The sequence below is a fragment of the Myotis myotis genome, unplaced genomic scaffold (genome assembly GCF_014108235.1).
Source record: "Myotis myotis isolate mMyoMyo1 unplaced genomic scaffold, mMyoMyo1.p scaffold_m19_p_5, whole genome shotgun sequence".
Lineage (NCBI taxonomy): Eukaryota > Metazoa > Chordata > Mammalia > Chiroptera > Vespertilionidae > Myotis > Myotis myotis.
The window spans coordinates 26,150,590-26,164,847 of NW_023416357.1; the positions used below are offsets into that span (position 1 = coordinate 26,150,590).

General features: G+C 42.1%; 1 protein-coding gene across 2 annotated transcripts in view; it reads left to right on the forward strand.

The window, feature by feature from the left end:
- Positions 1-14,258, forward strand: part of MED10 (mediator complex subunit 10) — a 94,176-nt gene that overhangs the window by 49,891 nt on the left and 30,027 nt on the right. Inside the window, exon 4 of one of the 2 annotated variants that reach the window (XM_036308976.1) lies at positions 12,651-12,834. The exons of the other annotated variant lie outside the window; for it this stretch is intronic. Within the exon in view, the coding sequence (XP_036164869.1) occupies positions 12,651-12,704 (54 nt within the window). The 3' untranslated portion in view covers positions 12,705-12,834. Of the gene's footprint in view, positions 1-12,650; positions 12,835-14,258 lie in introns of those variants that run through there. 2 annotated transcript variants of the gene reach the window in all.

A 14,258-nucleotide genomic window follows, 5' to 3' on the forward strand; every position in this document is an offset into this window, starting at 1 on the left:
CTCCCTGCTCCAGGGGCTGCTCCTGGGCCACTCTCTGCATCCCTGGCGAATAGTATGTCAGGCAGGCTGGAGGCATGCTGGCACAAAGCTCTTCTTTTGTTCCTGCTAACCCTGCAGACTACTTGCCTGTTCTACAATCACTTTTCTAGCAATTTAAAGCATTTCAGATTTCAGACATCAACATATTGGATACAAAGGGCAACAGTTGTCCCTAGAAAGGTGTCAAGATTGTGAAGAGTGAGAGTTTTTACCCTATTGGAAAGTTCACAAGTTAGCCTGTCAGTTTCTTTGAGGCTGGTAGAAGACACAACACTCCTGGCTCAGAGACAAAGGAGTTCATTAAATGCAGCACAGCAGGTCTTGAGTTGTCCCCAACTCTCAAGGCATGAAGCAGGCAGGACTGGATGGATGCCTGTGTACACATTAGGTGTATTTTACCTGAGGCAACTAAAGCTTAGGGGACCTCAATATTTTCATAATGGGCAGGGAGCAAGCCTTCCCTTTGCTTTGGATGGAGAGACTATTTGTATAGAGGGTTTCTCAACCTAGGCACCAGGAACATTTTGGGATGAATAATTATTCACTGTTGGGGATGTTTCTGTGAATTGTAAGATATTTGGCAGAATCTCAGGCCTCTACCATCAAACGCTATTAGCATCCCTACCCCACTTATGACAAGCAAAAATGACTCCAGACATTGCCAAAATCATGCCTGGTTGAGAACCACCGTTATGTATTTCATTTACAGATTGGAACTTGTACGTGTATTCTCTATTCAAATATCCTTGAAAAGAAAGGGCATTCTTACAATAAAGGTCAGTTAGTGCGTCTGCTCACGGGGCATTTGGAAACATGAAAGACCCATGGAGAATGGTCTCGCAACAAAAGGCAGGTGTGTGCCCTGTTACTTGGGAAGGACTAGACAGCAGTGCTGCCCAGCATGTGGTCCATGGCCTGAAAGTGGACTTAAGACACCTTCATGAGCTGTACACTCATCCCCAAACACAAGACATACCTTTGCTGTTATAGATGAAGGGAAAGTAATTCATAGACTTTTATTTTTACCTGTGATTAAGGCCTACTTATTATTACCCTGCCAAGTGTTTAAGGGCTAATAAACCTGGCATTAAATCAGAGATGTACCAAATGACAACATGCCAAATGATAAAATTCAACCGCCAGCTGAGTTCTGCCATCATAGGCTAAATTGCTAGGATATAAGAATAAATTTGAATCTTGTTAAAAATGTGATCATTATTAATTTTGGTGGTCAGATTTTAAGTTTGATAGATTGCCTCTGCGATCATCCTACCGTGAACATTTGGGTGTAAGGTACTTGCTCTCTTTCCATTGACGATATTAGAGCAGATGCAGGACCAGCATGGATGCTGCTGAGCAAGGCCACTGCAGTGAAGGTGGTTTAGTGGCCCCAGGAAGGTGATTTTGGCAGCATTATGTTTTGTGATAATAAATGTAAATTTATGCTTCAGCAGATTGACAAAATTTTAATACATGAAAAACTTTAGAAGATTTCACTTCAACTTCTAATACATGATTTTGAAATTCATTCAGATAAGGACAATAAATTCAAGTGACATGATTGGTGCATTATGCTGGCACTTCTATGCTGCCTGGATATGATGGTAGGCTACGCATCACATGACTGTTGAACATTCACAAGTTTAGGGATCCTGCAATGACATGGATATAGGAACTTGGCTAATTTCCTTCCAAAGGCTAAATATCAGTCAAATAGCAGACCTGGGGAGACATTGAATGTTTAACTTAGCTTGTTGAGGATTAATTCAGGCTAAGAAGCCTCGCTGCCCCACAGAACCAGGCACCATGGCCAACCTCCTACAGCAGTTGCTGCTGTCTTTCACTTTTCTTGAGTTGCTCAGTATTTTTACTGGCTGCTTCCTTTGACTTTAATGATAAACTACTATTAATTTAACTTTATAATATAGTCTCCCCATGTTTTTGTTAACCCTTCAGTGTGTAGTATTGGCATTTAAGCTATTATAATCCCCCCCCAAATCCAATATGAAAACTTAAGGATACATACACTATGGTTTAAATATGATTTTCTACTATTTTGTTGACCAAGGGGTGCCAAGGCATTTCATCAAACATTATTGAAATTGGGTAAGTGGAGGTGTTTTGGGGTGAGATTAACAATTGTATAGGCATATTAAGTTAAGCAGGTTGTCCTCCCCAATGTTGCTGGCCCTCATCCAATCACCTGAAGGCCTGAAGAGCACAACTTATTGAGTAACATTTCCTTCAGCTGTCTGACTGAGCTGCACATTGGTTTTCTCCTGCCCTGGATTAGAATTTACACCATAGGTTCTCCTTATTCTCAGGCCTTTACACTATTGGCTTTCCTGGTTCTCCAGCTTGTCAACTACAGATCCTGGGACTTCTCAGAATCCATAATTGCATAAGCTGATAATTATCTATCTATCTATCTATCTATCTATCTCTATCTTTATTTCTCTCATATTATCCTTTTATAATGGAATCCATGTCTATGTCTATATCTATCTGTACTTATACCTATATCTACTATACATCTATGCATCTTGTTGGTTCAGTTTCTCTGAATAACTAATAAAGGGGACTATCTCAGGGAATCAGAAGTGAGGAGTGGGAATGTGTTTCAGGAAAAAGAGAAACATCAGTAAGGGTTCCCTTACTGTGTGGCTAGACCTTAATCCCCTGGAGACCCGAGGAACCATGCTTCAGAGTTGTCTCCCAGGAGGTTGTTGATGCTAGGACATTTATCCATGGATTCCCATCTCCAAACGGTTGTCCTGGTGCCCTGCTTTCCCCACTTCCAGATTATGTCTGCATATAGTTCCGCAGCACTGTGCAATTTGGGGATGTGGAGAGACACTTGGCCCTGCTTGGCCTGGAAGCACTTGCAAGTGTGAGTGGAGCTGTCCACCTCAGTGGTACTGAAGTTGCAGGGATTGAGAGGATGTTGTGTGTTATTCATCCCAAGGATCTACTTACTACATAAGTGCAGTAAAACTACTGGGTTGTTTTTAAAATTATAGGACATAGTTTTATAATACAATGGAAATGTCTGTGAGGACATAGGTTTTTTTTCTATTTTTTTATGGCTATATTTTCAGTGCCTGATATATAAAAGAAAACAATACATTTTTGTTGAATGAATAAATATAAAATCAAGTGTATAGGTTCACATTATCCTATATAATAAACATGTAATATGCAAATTAACCCTCACACCCTCACAAAATGGCTGCCTATGACCAGGATAGCAGAGGGGTTAGTGAGGGATGACCAAACGACTGAACAGTAGGCTGCATGGGGTGACCAGGCCAGCAGGGAGGTTAGTGAGGAACGACAAAATGACTGAAGAAGCAGGTTGTGTGGGGCAACCAGGCTGGTGGGGGATTAGTGAGGGACTAACAAACGAGTGAACAGCAGGTTGCGTGGGGCGACCAGGCCGGTGGGGCGCCCTGAGGGGTGACCAGGATGGCAGGGGGATCAGGCCTAAACTGGCAGTTGGACACCCCCCGAGGGGTCCTGGATTGGAGATGGTGCAGGCTGGGCTGAGGGGAATGCCCCCGTGCATGAATTTCATGCAGTGGGCCTCTAGTTCTTTTATAAAAGAAATAAGGTGTTTCATGTTTCTAAGAAGTAGTCTACTTCAACAGTTTGTTCCTGGTTTTTTTTCTCCTTGAAAGAAAAAATGGGGAGTGAATGGTGGACCACAAGTTCTTCTGCCCACCTGGAAGCAACTACTCTAGACCACTCCATTGGTAGGACTAGTACTGAGCTCTGAAAAGAGTCTTTGCCTAGGGTTGGTGATCTTGGGAACTGAGGCAATGAGATACAAGAAGGGACAAGAGAGGATCATTAAAAAGTCCTAAACAAGGGCAGTGGGGAGCCACTTGCTTTATATATTTGAATGATAAGGGTTTGGATGCTCACTTTGCTATTTCATTTTTATGATCTGATTTTGTGATTATCTGACTCTGTAAAGTTTAATCAGAATGTGAACTGGAGTAGCTTTGCCTTATTTTTAATCTTGACTCCTCTTTCTCCCTTGGGTTGTAGATGGAAATTGTTCAGTGCACAGGCCAGTGGGATAGTAATGCATCCTTTTCCAAGAAGGACTTTGTGTAAGCTTAAATGAGTTTATTCAATTAGTATGTGGGATATGATTTCATTTAAGTAATAAAAGCTGCAGCTGCTTTAAAGAAATGAAGTTGTATTGCACTTGACATTCAATCTTCAGCTGCACCAGCACAGGTGCCCCATTCCATTGATGCAGGGCTCCTGGAGGGCCTTCCTTGGGAAGGGAAATCAGCCAGGAGACAAATGAGCCTTCATGGCTCTCATACTGCACATGTTGGTTCTTCCCTAGCAGAGGTTGGAAGTCATAGATTTCATTTCTGCAGTGCATTAAGGGCCAAGGGAAAAAAATCCAATTTACTGCTGCCTCAGTGACTTTGTATTTTAATCAAATGGATACGAAAGAGTCATTAACTGATGCTCAGACTGATTAAAATTCCAGTGAGAAGGAAAATAAATAAGATTGTGACACAGCCTTAGAAGGTCACTCTCTTCCTGGCATCCTGAACCCCTAGGCGCTCACATTGCAATTGCTACCCATTTGTTTACTGAGCACCCATGACTGTTGTGGACAGCAGGAGTGGGAAGCCAGATCACCATCCCTGCACTCAGGGCCCTTGCCACAAAGATGGCCCTTGCCTACCCCTCCTGGAGTAATCCAGTGAGTGGATTGTATAAATCTTCTTCAATTTGCTGATAAAGTTTCCTTTATCCTGCACCCTTGAATCTTGTTTTAAAATCACAGGAACTTTTAAAGATGTGGCAACAGTAGTGATTACCTGTGTATTTTCAGGGTCATTGGAGACAAGAAAGAAAGCAGCTAATGCATTCAAAAGCCCTCTGAAAGCTATGAAGTGCTTTCAAATTTAGCGTGCCTGTTATTATTATCATTACTAGAGGCCTGATGCATGAAATTCGTGCATGGGTACGGTCTCTAGGCCTGGCCGGAGATCAGGGCTGATCTGTGGGGTCACTGGTGGGGTGATGGGGGTGGGGGGTGGGGAGGCTGCTGGCACTGGCCTTGGCTGGCCTGGGGCCTGCAGGCTGGGGGCAGCTCCTGCTTGCCTTTTTGGATACCATCTTGAAAGTCTGTGAAATTACCCCTAACCCTTCCCCACTGCCTCTGAGTCTGTAGTTGTCTTGGTTTGGAGTTTTTAGCTTAAACCCAAGTCTGGGGTTGTGATTTCTCTATGGTGATCACACATCAGGCAAAGGGGCACTTCCTTTTGGAGACCTATCCCCAAATCTCCTGTCTTCCTCAGGGGGACCACAGGCCTCTTGTATTGCAGGATTTGATGTAACTAACCAGTGCTCACCTCATCATTTTTCTAGTTAAAAATTATATTCCTAACTGGAGTCTTGGTATTTTTATTTTTTGAAAGAACACCAAGGTAATTGAGATTGTAAAAACCCTCATGTGGGGACTCTGGTGGTGACAGAGAGGGGAGAGGCTGCTGGCCCACTCCAGCTGCTGCAGCTGCCTCCCTTCCAGAGCCAGGAGTGACCTGGGACAAGCCCTTCTGGACCATAGGTGATGAATTAGATTGTTGCCAGGAGGCAGAAGAGCAAGAGGGGGAGAAAAAGCTGTTGCAGTCAGAAGGGATATTCTGTTGTAATCTCATCCCAGCAGCAGAGTATCTATGCTTCTAGGTTGAACCCTCATGCTAAAGGGTATGCCAGCTGAAGTCTCTTGGCAGAGACACATTGTGCAGGAAGGGTATAGCCACAGGCCCTACTAAGATTGCTGAAATATGGTTGAGTCTTACATTATTTTTTTTGTCATAATAGCAGTTCAAACTCATAGTAAAATGTTTTCTGATAGTAATAATTGAAAATTGCAAGCACTCATATCATGCCTACTGTGTGCCAGGCATTGTTTTACATGCTTCATGTACATTAGTTCAGGAGTCCTTGCTGCATGCAGCTGCATGCTGATGATCTGCACTTGCCCAAGGTCACAGGGTGTCCTGCAGTAACATCCCTCAGAACAACCTCTTTAGATAGTGCCTCAAACCAGAACATTGCACAGTTGTACAAGCATACATGTAATATACACACAGTTTGTGAAACTTGCACTTGGTCAGTTGATATCCCTGGGATAGCTTTTTATGCCAGAACATAGGACATTTCTTACCCTTTTCAAAAGCTGTATAAAGTTGCATTGTACGGATGTGGCGAAACATATTTAATTATTGCATATTTTTGTGGTTTCCAGTTTGTATTTTTCCTTATTATAAACATTGCTAAAGTTATATATTTCTCTGTAAACCTTGAAAATGTCTCCAAAAAATTCTTAGAGGTAGAATGAGTTGGTCAAAAGGCACATGACTTTAATTGTTTAAGCAATATTACTAAGTTGTATTTTCAGAGTTGGCAAAAATGTATACTCCTACCTGCTTGCCTATTTCTCCATATTATGATTGACATGTGGCATGCTTTATTAAATCAGAATATCATTTTTAACCCTCCCCTCAAATTTTCTCTGATCCCAGGTCTCTACACCAATCTCAAATACTAAAGTGTCTAAATCTCCCAGATGAATGCTCTTAGGCCTGTATCTTCTGAAGAATGCAATGATTTGTGTACATGATAATCTTAGACCTGTCTCTTATTGGGATGCTGCAAGGCTGTGATTTGGCCATTTGGTAGAAGCCTGTTCCTGCAGGGATAGGTTGAGGCAGGTAGTTCAACCTTTGAGACATCTCCTAAGTCTTTGAATACAGAATGGCATCTCCAGAGTCTTGAGCTTTCTGGTGAAATTATGGTTGAGGGTATTTCAATTGGTGGGGAGAAGCTCAGTAGGGAGGGTGGAGGTTCTGTTTATTATATATCTTCTTGTCTGAAACCTGAGAGCAGAATTATGGTAGATGTCTCAAGGAGAAATCACCCTGGTCCTGTCCCTGCAGCCATGTGGGGATGTGGTTGACTGGCCTTTCTCTCAGCCAGTCTCCCAAGAAACCTTGCAGGATCAATCAGATGGCTTGGTCAGCCACACTGAGAGTGGTTCTATTTTTTAGGGGTAGACTCACATTAGCCAAGCTAGTAGGACTGATGTATAAAACCAGCAGGCTGATTTGTTTAATTCACCGTGAAAACTCTGGCCCAGCTGGCCCAGTACATGGGTAGTTTGATTTGGTGAGATCAACACGCTTTCTGTCCACAGGTGGTGGGATCCAAAGCTGGTTGAGCTGAGTGGTTTAATAGTGCCAGGCTTAGCACCCATTTTACACTAAGGATCCTCTCACCACTGGGGTGGAAGGCCAAACAACCTGCCAGGACCTTCATTGGTGGGACTGGCTTCTCTCTGGGTCTCTTTCCCTCAGCCTTCTGTCCCACCTCCCTTCTGGTTGGCATGCTGTGTTCCTTCTCACATCTGCTCACATCTGCTGAGTCAGCTCCAGCAGTCCCCTGCCTAGGAGCCTCTACTCTTCAGGGTGATTCCAGTCCCTTTGCTCTCTTACTTACAATTCTCACAGGGGTCTGGGGGTAGTCTTTTTTCTCAGAAAATGTGAACCAGTCCTGAGGATTGGGAGTCACAGTAATGAAGTGTGAATAATGAAACAATACTCTCCATTGAACATTGTGTGTGTGTGTGTGTGTGTGTGTGTGTGTGTGTGTGTGTGTGTGTTGGTTATTCATTGACACATTTGCTCTCCCAGGATTATGCCCTAGTGATTTAAAGTCCTCCCTTGCAGTGCTGTTTGGAAATATTCATGAGTACTGGTAGCACATTAATGGGCTCCCTACTGTGCCAGAGAGCTGGCGAGACAGGAACTGCAGAGGAGAAGAACAAGTTTGTTTCATAGGAAGAGTGGAAGTCCTCCTGGGAGGCAGCTCTCAGTGTTTCTTGCCCAGTCCTGGCCAAGGCTGAGTGAGGGATCAGGGAGGACACCGGGTGTCAGTCAGGTGAACCCAGGTGACAGGGCTTCTCCTGAAGAAAGTTGACTGTATGTTGGGACTTCTCACATGTGCTCAGATGTTTACTTTCTATAATTAGAAGCCCATTTTAATTTTTTCTTTTCTTTTAGTATCTTTTTTTTTTAATTAAATCTTTATTGTTCAGATTATTACATTTGTTCCTCTTTTTTCTCCCCCCGTAACTCCCCTCCTCCCAGCTCCCGCCCCTCCCTCCGCCCTCACTCCCCACCCACTGTCCTCTTCCATAGGTGCACGATTTTTGTCCAGTCTCTTCCCGCATCTCCCAGACCCCTTTCCCCCCCAAGAATAGTCAGTCCATTCCCTTTCTATGTCCCTGATTCTATTATGATCACCAGATTATTTATTCACTTGATTCTTAGATTCACTTGTTGATAGATGCATATTTGTTGTTCATAATTTGTATCTTTACCTTTTTTTTTTCTTCTTCCTCTTCTTAATTTTTTCTTTGATAGTGTGCCACTTATTGGATTAGGTAATCTGATTTTGAGGGAAGATATTTCTACCTTCATTGGATGCCTTCAAAAAGCTAATTTCATTTTCAATTTAAAAAAGAAGTGGCTCACACGCAGCTTTTTTTTCTCTTCCCAATTGCTCACCATGCTCCAAGGGAAGTGTCTCTATTTAATATTACCTGAGATGTATCTACATGGCGGCCTCAAATGATATCACTTGTCCCCATTATTGTTACTTACGATGATCTGCTAGATTTTTCCACATCTGTAGCATTTTCCATCCATGACAGAAATGGAATGATGTTTCACTTTCCAAGGAATGCATTAACAAGGCTAGGCATTGCTGTTCTTTTTCTTTTTATTCTTTTTTTACTTTTGGAGTTCAGTGTTTCTCTCTAAATCATTTGCACCAGCTCTGTAAACACTTTAATGAGCACATGCCTTAACTGATAAAATTGGTTTTGTTTTCAACTTAGCAAAAATCAATTTCCCTTCCACTGACTATTCCCTCCTTATTATGAAACAAAACTTCATAATAGTGGCCTGCTTTATTTACTCTGCATGTGGTAGGATGAACAATAAAGCTGCCATTATTGTAGGGGTCTCTCGTTCTTAACCAGCCTGTGTGTTTCTAAAATTTCAGTAGAAGTTATATCTGAATAATAGCTTTTGATATATACCAAAAGTCCCAAGAAAGCACTTCTATTTTTATTTTCGTTTCTATTGTGGTGAACTGTGAAATATTTAATGTTGGCAGTAAAATAGCACCAGGTGTGTCTTCCATTCAGAAATCTCGGTACTTGAGTTCTGGCAAAGAAAGAATTCAGAGCCAAGATTCAAATTGCAAGGGAAAGTTCATTTAGAAAGTCACAGAGGTAGAAGCAGTGAGCTGTAAAAGAAATGGGCTCAGGAAACGAGTTACAGAAGCAAAAGAAGGGTCCTTGGAGATAGGAGAGAGGTAGATAAACACCTTGAGAGACAAAAGAGGGAGGAAAATCGTGGGCGTGCTCCAGAAAAAGAGAGGAAGAGCATTCATAGGCCTGTGTCTTAGGGCTTTTATCTGGATGTCTCAGGGGAAGATCTCAATAGAATAGTCATCAGCTTTCCAATTGTGCCCCCTCAGTGTCATGGTCTCCATGGATTGGCTGGCACCAGGCATCATGGAAGCTGGTCCTGATGCCAGCCATGGTGTCTCTCTGCCTGATTTTGCTGCTGTTCTGGGGCTGGAGCTGAAACACAGCTGAGGCCTAGATGTCACCTGCTGGGGTTAATGCTTATGGGAGTGATCATGCAAGGGCTTGTAGTTTTGCCTGTGGCTAGGCACCTGGGGGTCTCCACTCTGGTGACCCTCTGCACCTGGCCTATCGTTCCTCCTCTGCTCATGCCTATCTACCTACCTACTACATTTAAGAAGATTATAACATGGCTTTTATAAACATTGTGATTACAGGAGTAAAAACTCTTCTTACTCTTTCACTTTTGATGGGAAAACAGTAGTATACCATAGTACATTAGTAGCTATACTTAGCATTTAGCATTCCCTGCACAGCCACTCATTTTGATTAGTACAGCAAATGATATTTATTTTGTGTAGATTCATAACTTTTCATTTATTTGGTCCAAAAATCCATTTCATGGATTGGCTACAACTAAATATTTAATTACCTCTGATTTTTAGCACAAAGAAAAACTTCAGATACCTAAGTTATATTTCTGTTTGCTCTTCTAAACTCACGTGATCAGTTTCAGAAGGATTTTGGAATGGATCTGCAGATCAATGCATGAAAAACATGTTTTTATTATGAATCAGACACCACCTTGGTGTGAAATGTGAGTTCTGAGCTCAAACATAAAGATATATCAATGAAAGTGTTTGCCCACGTCACCCTTGCCTTTGCCCACCTCCTCCCTCTTACCTGGTTGCTAAAGTAGTTCTGAGGTTCCCCCTTCCAGCCCATTCTCCTGACATCTGGCAGACCCATGACCTCAAAGCACCCCTTTGACCACATATGGCCCCTTCCCCAGGATTGTGATAATTCTCTACATTGAAATGGTTGTTCCTCAAATCCTTAGCTTTGAACTCAAGAGAACTAATGCTTCCACCCATCTGATCTCAGGACTTAACTCAGTGACTCTGCACTTCCTTTCACACCTGGGTATGTTCTCATCCACCTGGGTCCCTTGACCAGCACCTGGATGCTCACCTCCACCCCACCTCAGTCCTGCCTCTTGAAATCCTATTGATTCCCTGAGAGCCATTTAGAAGGCTCAATGCCTTCTTCTGTTTGCTACAATGATGCCAACTCATCCTTCATGAAATCCTCATGGCTTTTTATGTTTTTGTTTTTTTGTTTAACCTTCTTGTCATATATCTATATTTAAAACATCTATAGCTATATTCTTTATAATTATGTTCTCTGTATCTATATATCTATACCTATATGGCTATATTATCTATATCTATATCATTTGTATACATGTATGTATAATATATACATATAAATTATAAATATATTATATATAATACATAATATATATATATATATCATACATTTTTTAAGCTATTGCCTTCAAAGCTCTGGACGTTATTTTACAGAGTGGCCAAATGCTATAAACTGAATTGTGTTCCCCCAAAGTTTATAGGTTGAAGCTCTAACCCCTCTGTCAATATATTTGGAGATAAGGCTTTTAGGAGATAATTAAGTTTAAATGAAGCCATAAGAGTGGGGTCCTAATCTATGGGATTGGTGGCCTTACAAGAAGAGAAGAGAAAGCACAGTGTCCCTCTCCACAAGCATACACCATGGAAAGGCTATGTGAGGACATGGGAGGCAGCTGTGTACAAGCCAAGAAGAGGGCCCTGACCCCACTCCACCCTGCTGGTCCCTGACCTTGGTCTTTCCATCCTTTGGATTTGTGAGAACTAAATGTCTGTTCTTTCTGTCATCCAGTCTGTGGTATTTGTTATGGCTGCCTGAGCTGACTAATACACCGTATGTAGTGAAATCAGTCAACATTCATTCAACAAGGGAAGACTCTGTGTACTTGGGGAGAAGTCATTTATTTCCACAGTTAGATTGGGGAGGCGACAATAATGCAGAGATGCAGTTGCTGAATTTTCCATTTATTTTTCTTTACTGCAGATTAGTTTGACCTTTAGCCATGACACACTCACAAATTGCTCCCAATCACAAGGCCTATGAGGAAGCTGTGATGATAATTCAAAGGATTTATTTTTCTACCCCTGGCTCTATCCATCTGATTACATTGTAACCAATATTTGCTGCCATCCTTGTGGACAAAAATTGTTCATAAACAAAAAGAAATTGTACAACCTTGGAAGAAATCAACTTGGTAAATGGGCCATGTTTTCCCCCCAACCAAGCAACAGAAAGTTATAAAACACTTTATTATGCTTATAAGAAAAGAGAGGGAGGAAGATAGGAAAAGAAAGGGGAGGAACTTTTGGTCACTGAAGAAACACTATTGGAAACTATAAGTGTTCAGGCCAATAATGTGACATTCTCTCCTGCCGAAGGCTTATTTTAATAGGGTGCATGATGGTGTAATGCTCTCTCCCCCACTTGGGATGCTTTACAGACATATTAATTAATAAAAACAGATTTGTCAGAAAAGGCATGCCCATGAGTCAACTGAAATTGATCTATTCTGAAGACAGAAAACTTGGCAATCACCTATCAATAATCAGGGTGAGGGACTTCCTTGGGGTGTGTTGCTTTCCCCAGGTGTGAACCACCTCTCTACATTGAAGAGACAGTTGTGTGTACTTGACTGTCTTTCTGTGTGATGAAGTGAAAGGGAAATGCAAATTATTCTGGAAATGTTTATAAAAAATTGGGGGACCCTGCAACTGCAATAGTCATGTTGCAGGAGGAGTGGGGTGCCCAGTGCAACTGTGCAGGCTACACAGGCTGTCCTGTCACCTGGAGTGCACTGCTGTCTCTTGCATGAATGAAGTGGAGTGGCAGTTGTATATTGGTCTCCTGTTAGTGCTCTCCACTTTTTGCATGTCTATTTTTGTACTGCTCTTACCCATCCTGATCAATTCCATCCTGGATCAACGCTACCATCTGTAAGGAAGACATGTACCAGATTTAAAATATTTTATTTTTGTCTATTGGGACTCCATAGGAGCTGAGAAAGTTGTCATCTCTGGTTTGGCTCAAAAAGGAACATCCTAAATGAAGAGAACACCCCCTTCCATTACTGCAATGAGAGAGAGAGAGAGAGAGAGAGAGAGAGAGAGAGAAAAAAGAGAAGAAAAGAGAAGAGAAGAGAAGAGAAGAGAAGAGAAGAGAAGAGAAGAGAAGAGAAACATGGATCGATTGCCTCTTGTATGCACCTTGACTGGAGATCGAACCTGCAACCTAGGTATGTGCCCTGAGCAGGAATTGAACCCACAACCCTTTTGGTGTATGGGATGATGCCCAACCAACTGAACTACCTGGCTGGGTGGAACTAAGATATTCCTGAACAAAAGCAAATGCAGGCAATGTGTTAGATAGAAAAGGAAATATAAGCGTGTTAGAGGAAAATAAGAAATGGAAACAACTTTAATTAAGACACAAACACATGCTGGAGTTTGGAAGAATCATTAAATTTCTACTGAGGCACAGTTACCAAGACCTGCCTCATTACTCCTGCATCTGGGTGATTGTATGCCCTTGGCTGAGGAACTGAGGGTGAAGTGTGAAGGCACACATGGACACAGACAACAGTATGGTGATAGCCAGAGGGATAGGGGGGTTGGGCAGGTGGAAGTGGGCAAAAGGGATAAATGGGGAAGGAAAGAGACTTTGCTTTTGATGGTGGGTGCATGATGCTGTGTGCAGATGGTGTGAGTTGTACACTTGAATCCTGCATGTTTTTGTTAACCAATGTCCCCCCAATAAACTCAATAAGAAAATAAACTATGGGATGATGGATATATTCATTATTTTGATTATGGTGATAGTTTCATGGGTGTGTCCATATTCTAACATCCAATTATAAGCTTACAATATGTACATTTTAACCCTGGCTGGGTGGCTCAGTTCTTTAGGGTGTGTCTGGTATACCAAATGGTTGTGGTTTGATTCTTGGCCAGGACACATACCTAAGTTGCAGATTCAATCCTGGTCAGGGTGCATATGGGAGGCAACTAATCGATGTTTCTCTCTCACATGGATGTTTCTCTCTCTCTCTCTCTCTCTCTCTCTCTCTCTCTCTCTCTCTCTCTCTCTCTCTCCTTCTCTCTAAAAGATCAGTGAAATGTATCCTTGGGTGAGGATTAAAAAATTTGCAGTTATTGTATGCAAACTAAACCTCCACATAAAGCTATTTTTTAAAAGGAAAGAAAAAAAGACACTCTTTGGATTACCCTCTTGCTCAGAACATCTCCTTGGTCTATGGGTGGAGAGCTCCAGGGATGAGAGGTTCAGTTTTCTGTGCTTCCATTGGTTCTTCTCTCTCTTGAATATACTTTCTTCCAGAGCTCCCTGAAGTAGCTGACATGGCACTGCCCCTCATTGGAGGACTTAGGAACTCCGGTGCAGAATGAACTCCTGAGCTTGGTGAGGGATGGAGATGCATGGATCCTCAGCAGGCATCCGCCCCCTCTTTTATGATGTTAGGATTAAGAACCGCTCACTATCCCTGAAACCAACTAAGCACAACTTTGAGATCTTTCTGGCAAAAATACAAAATAATTAAATAGGCTTTTGAGTTTACTCAGGGCTTTCATTTCCTCTGAAGTTATTT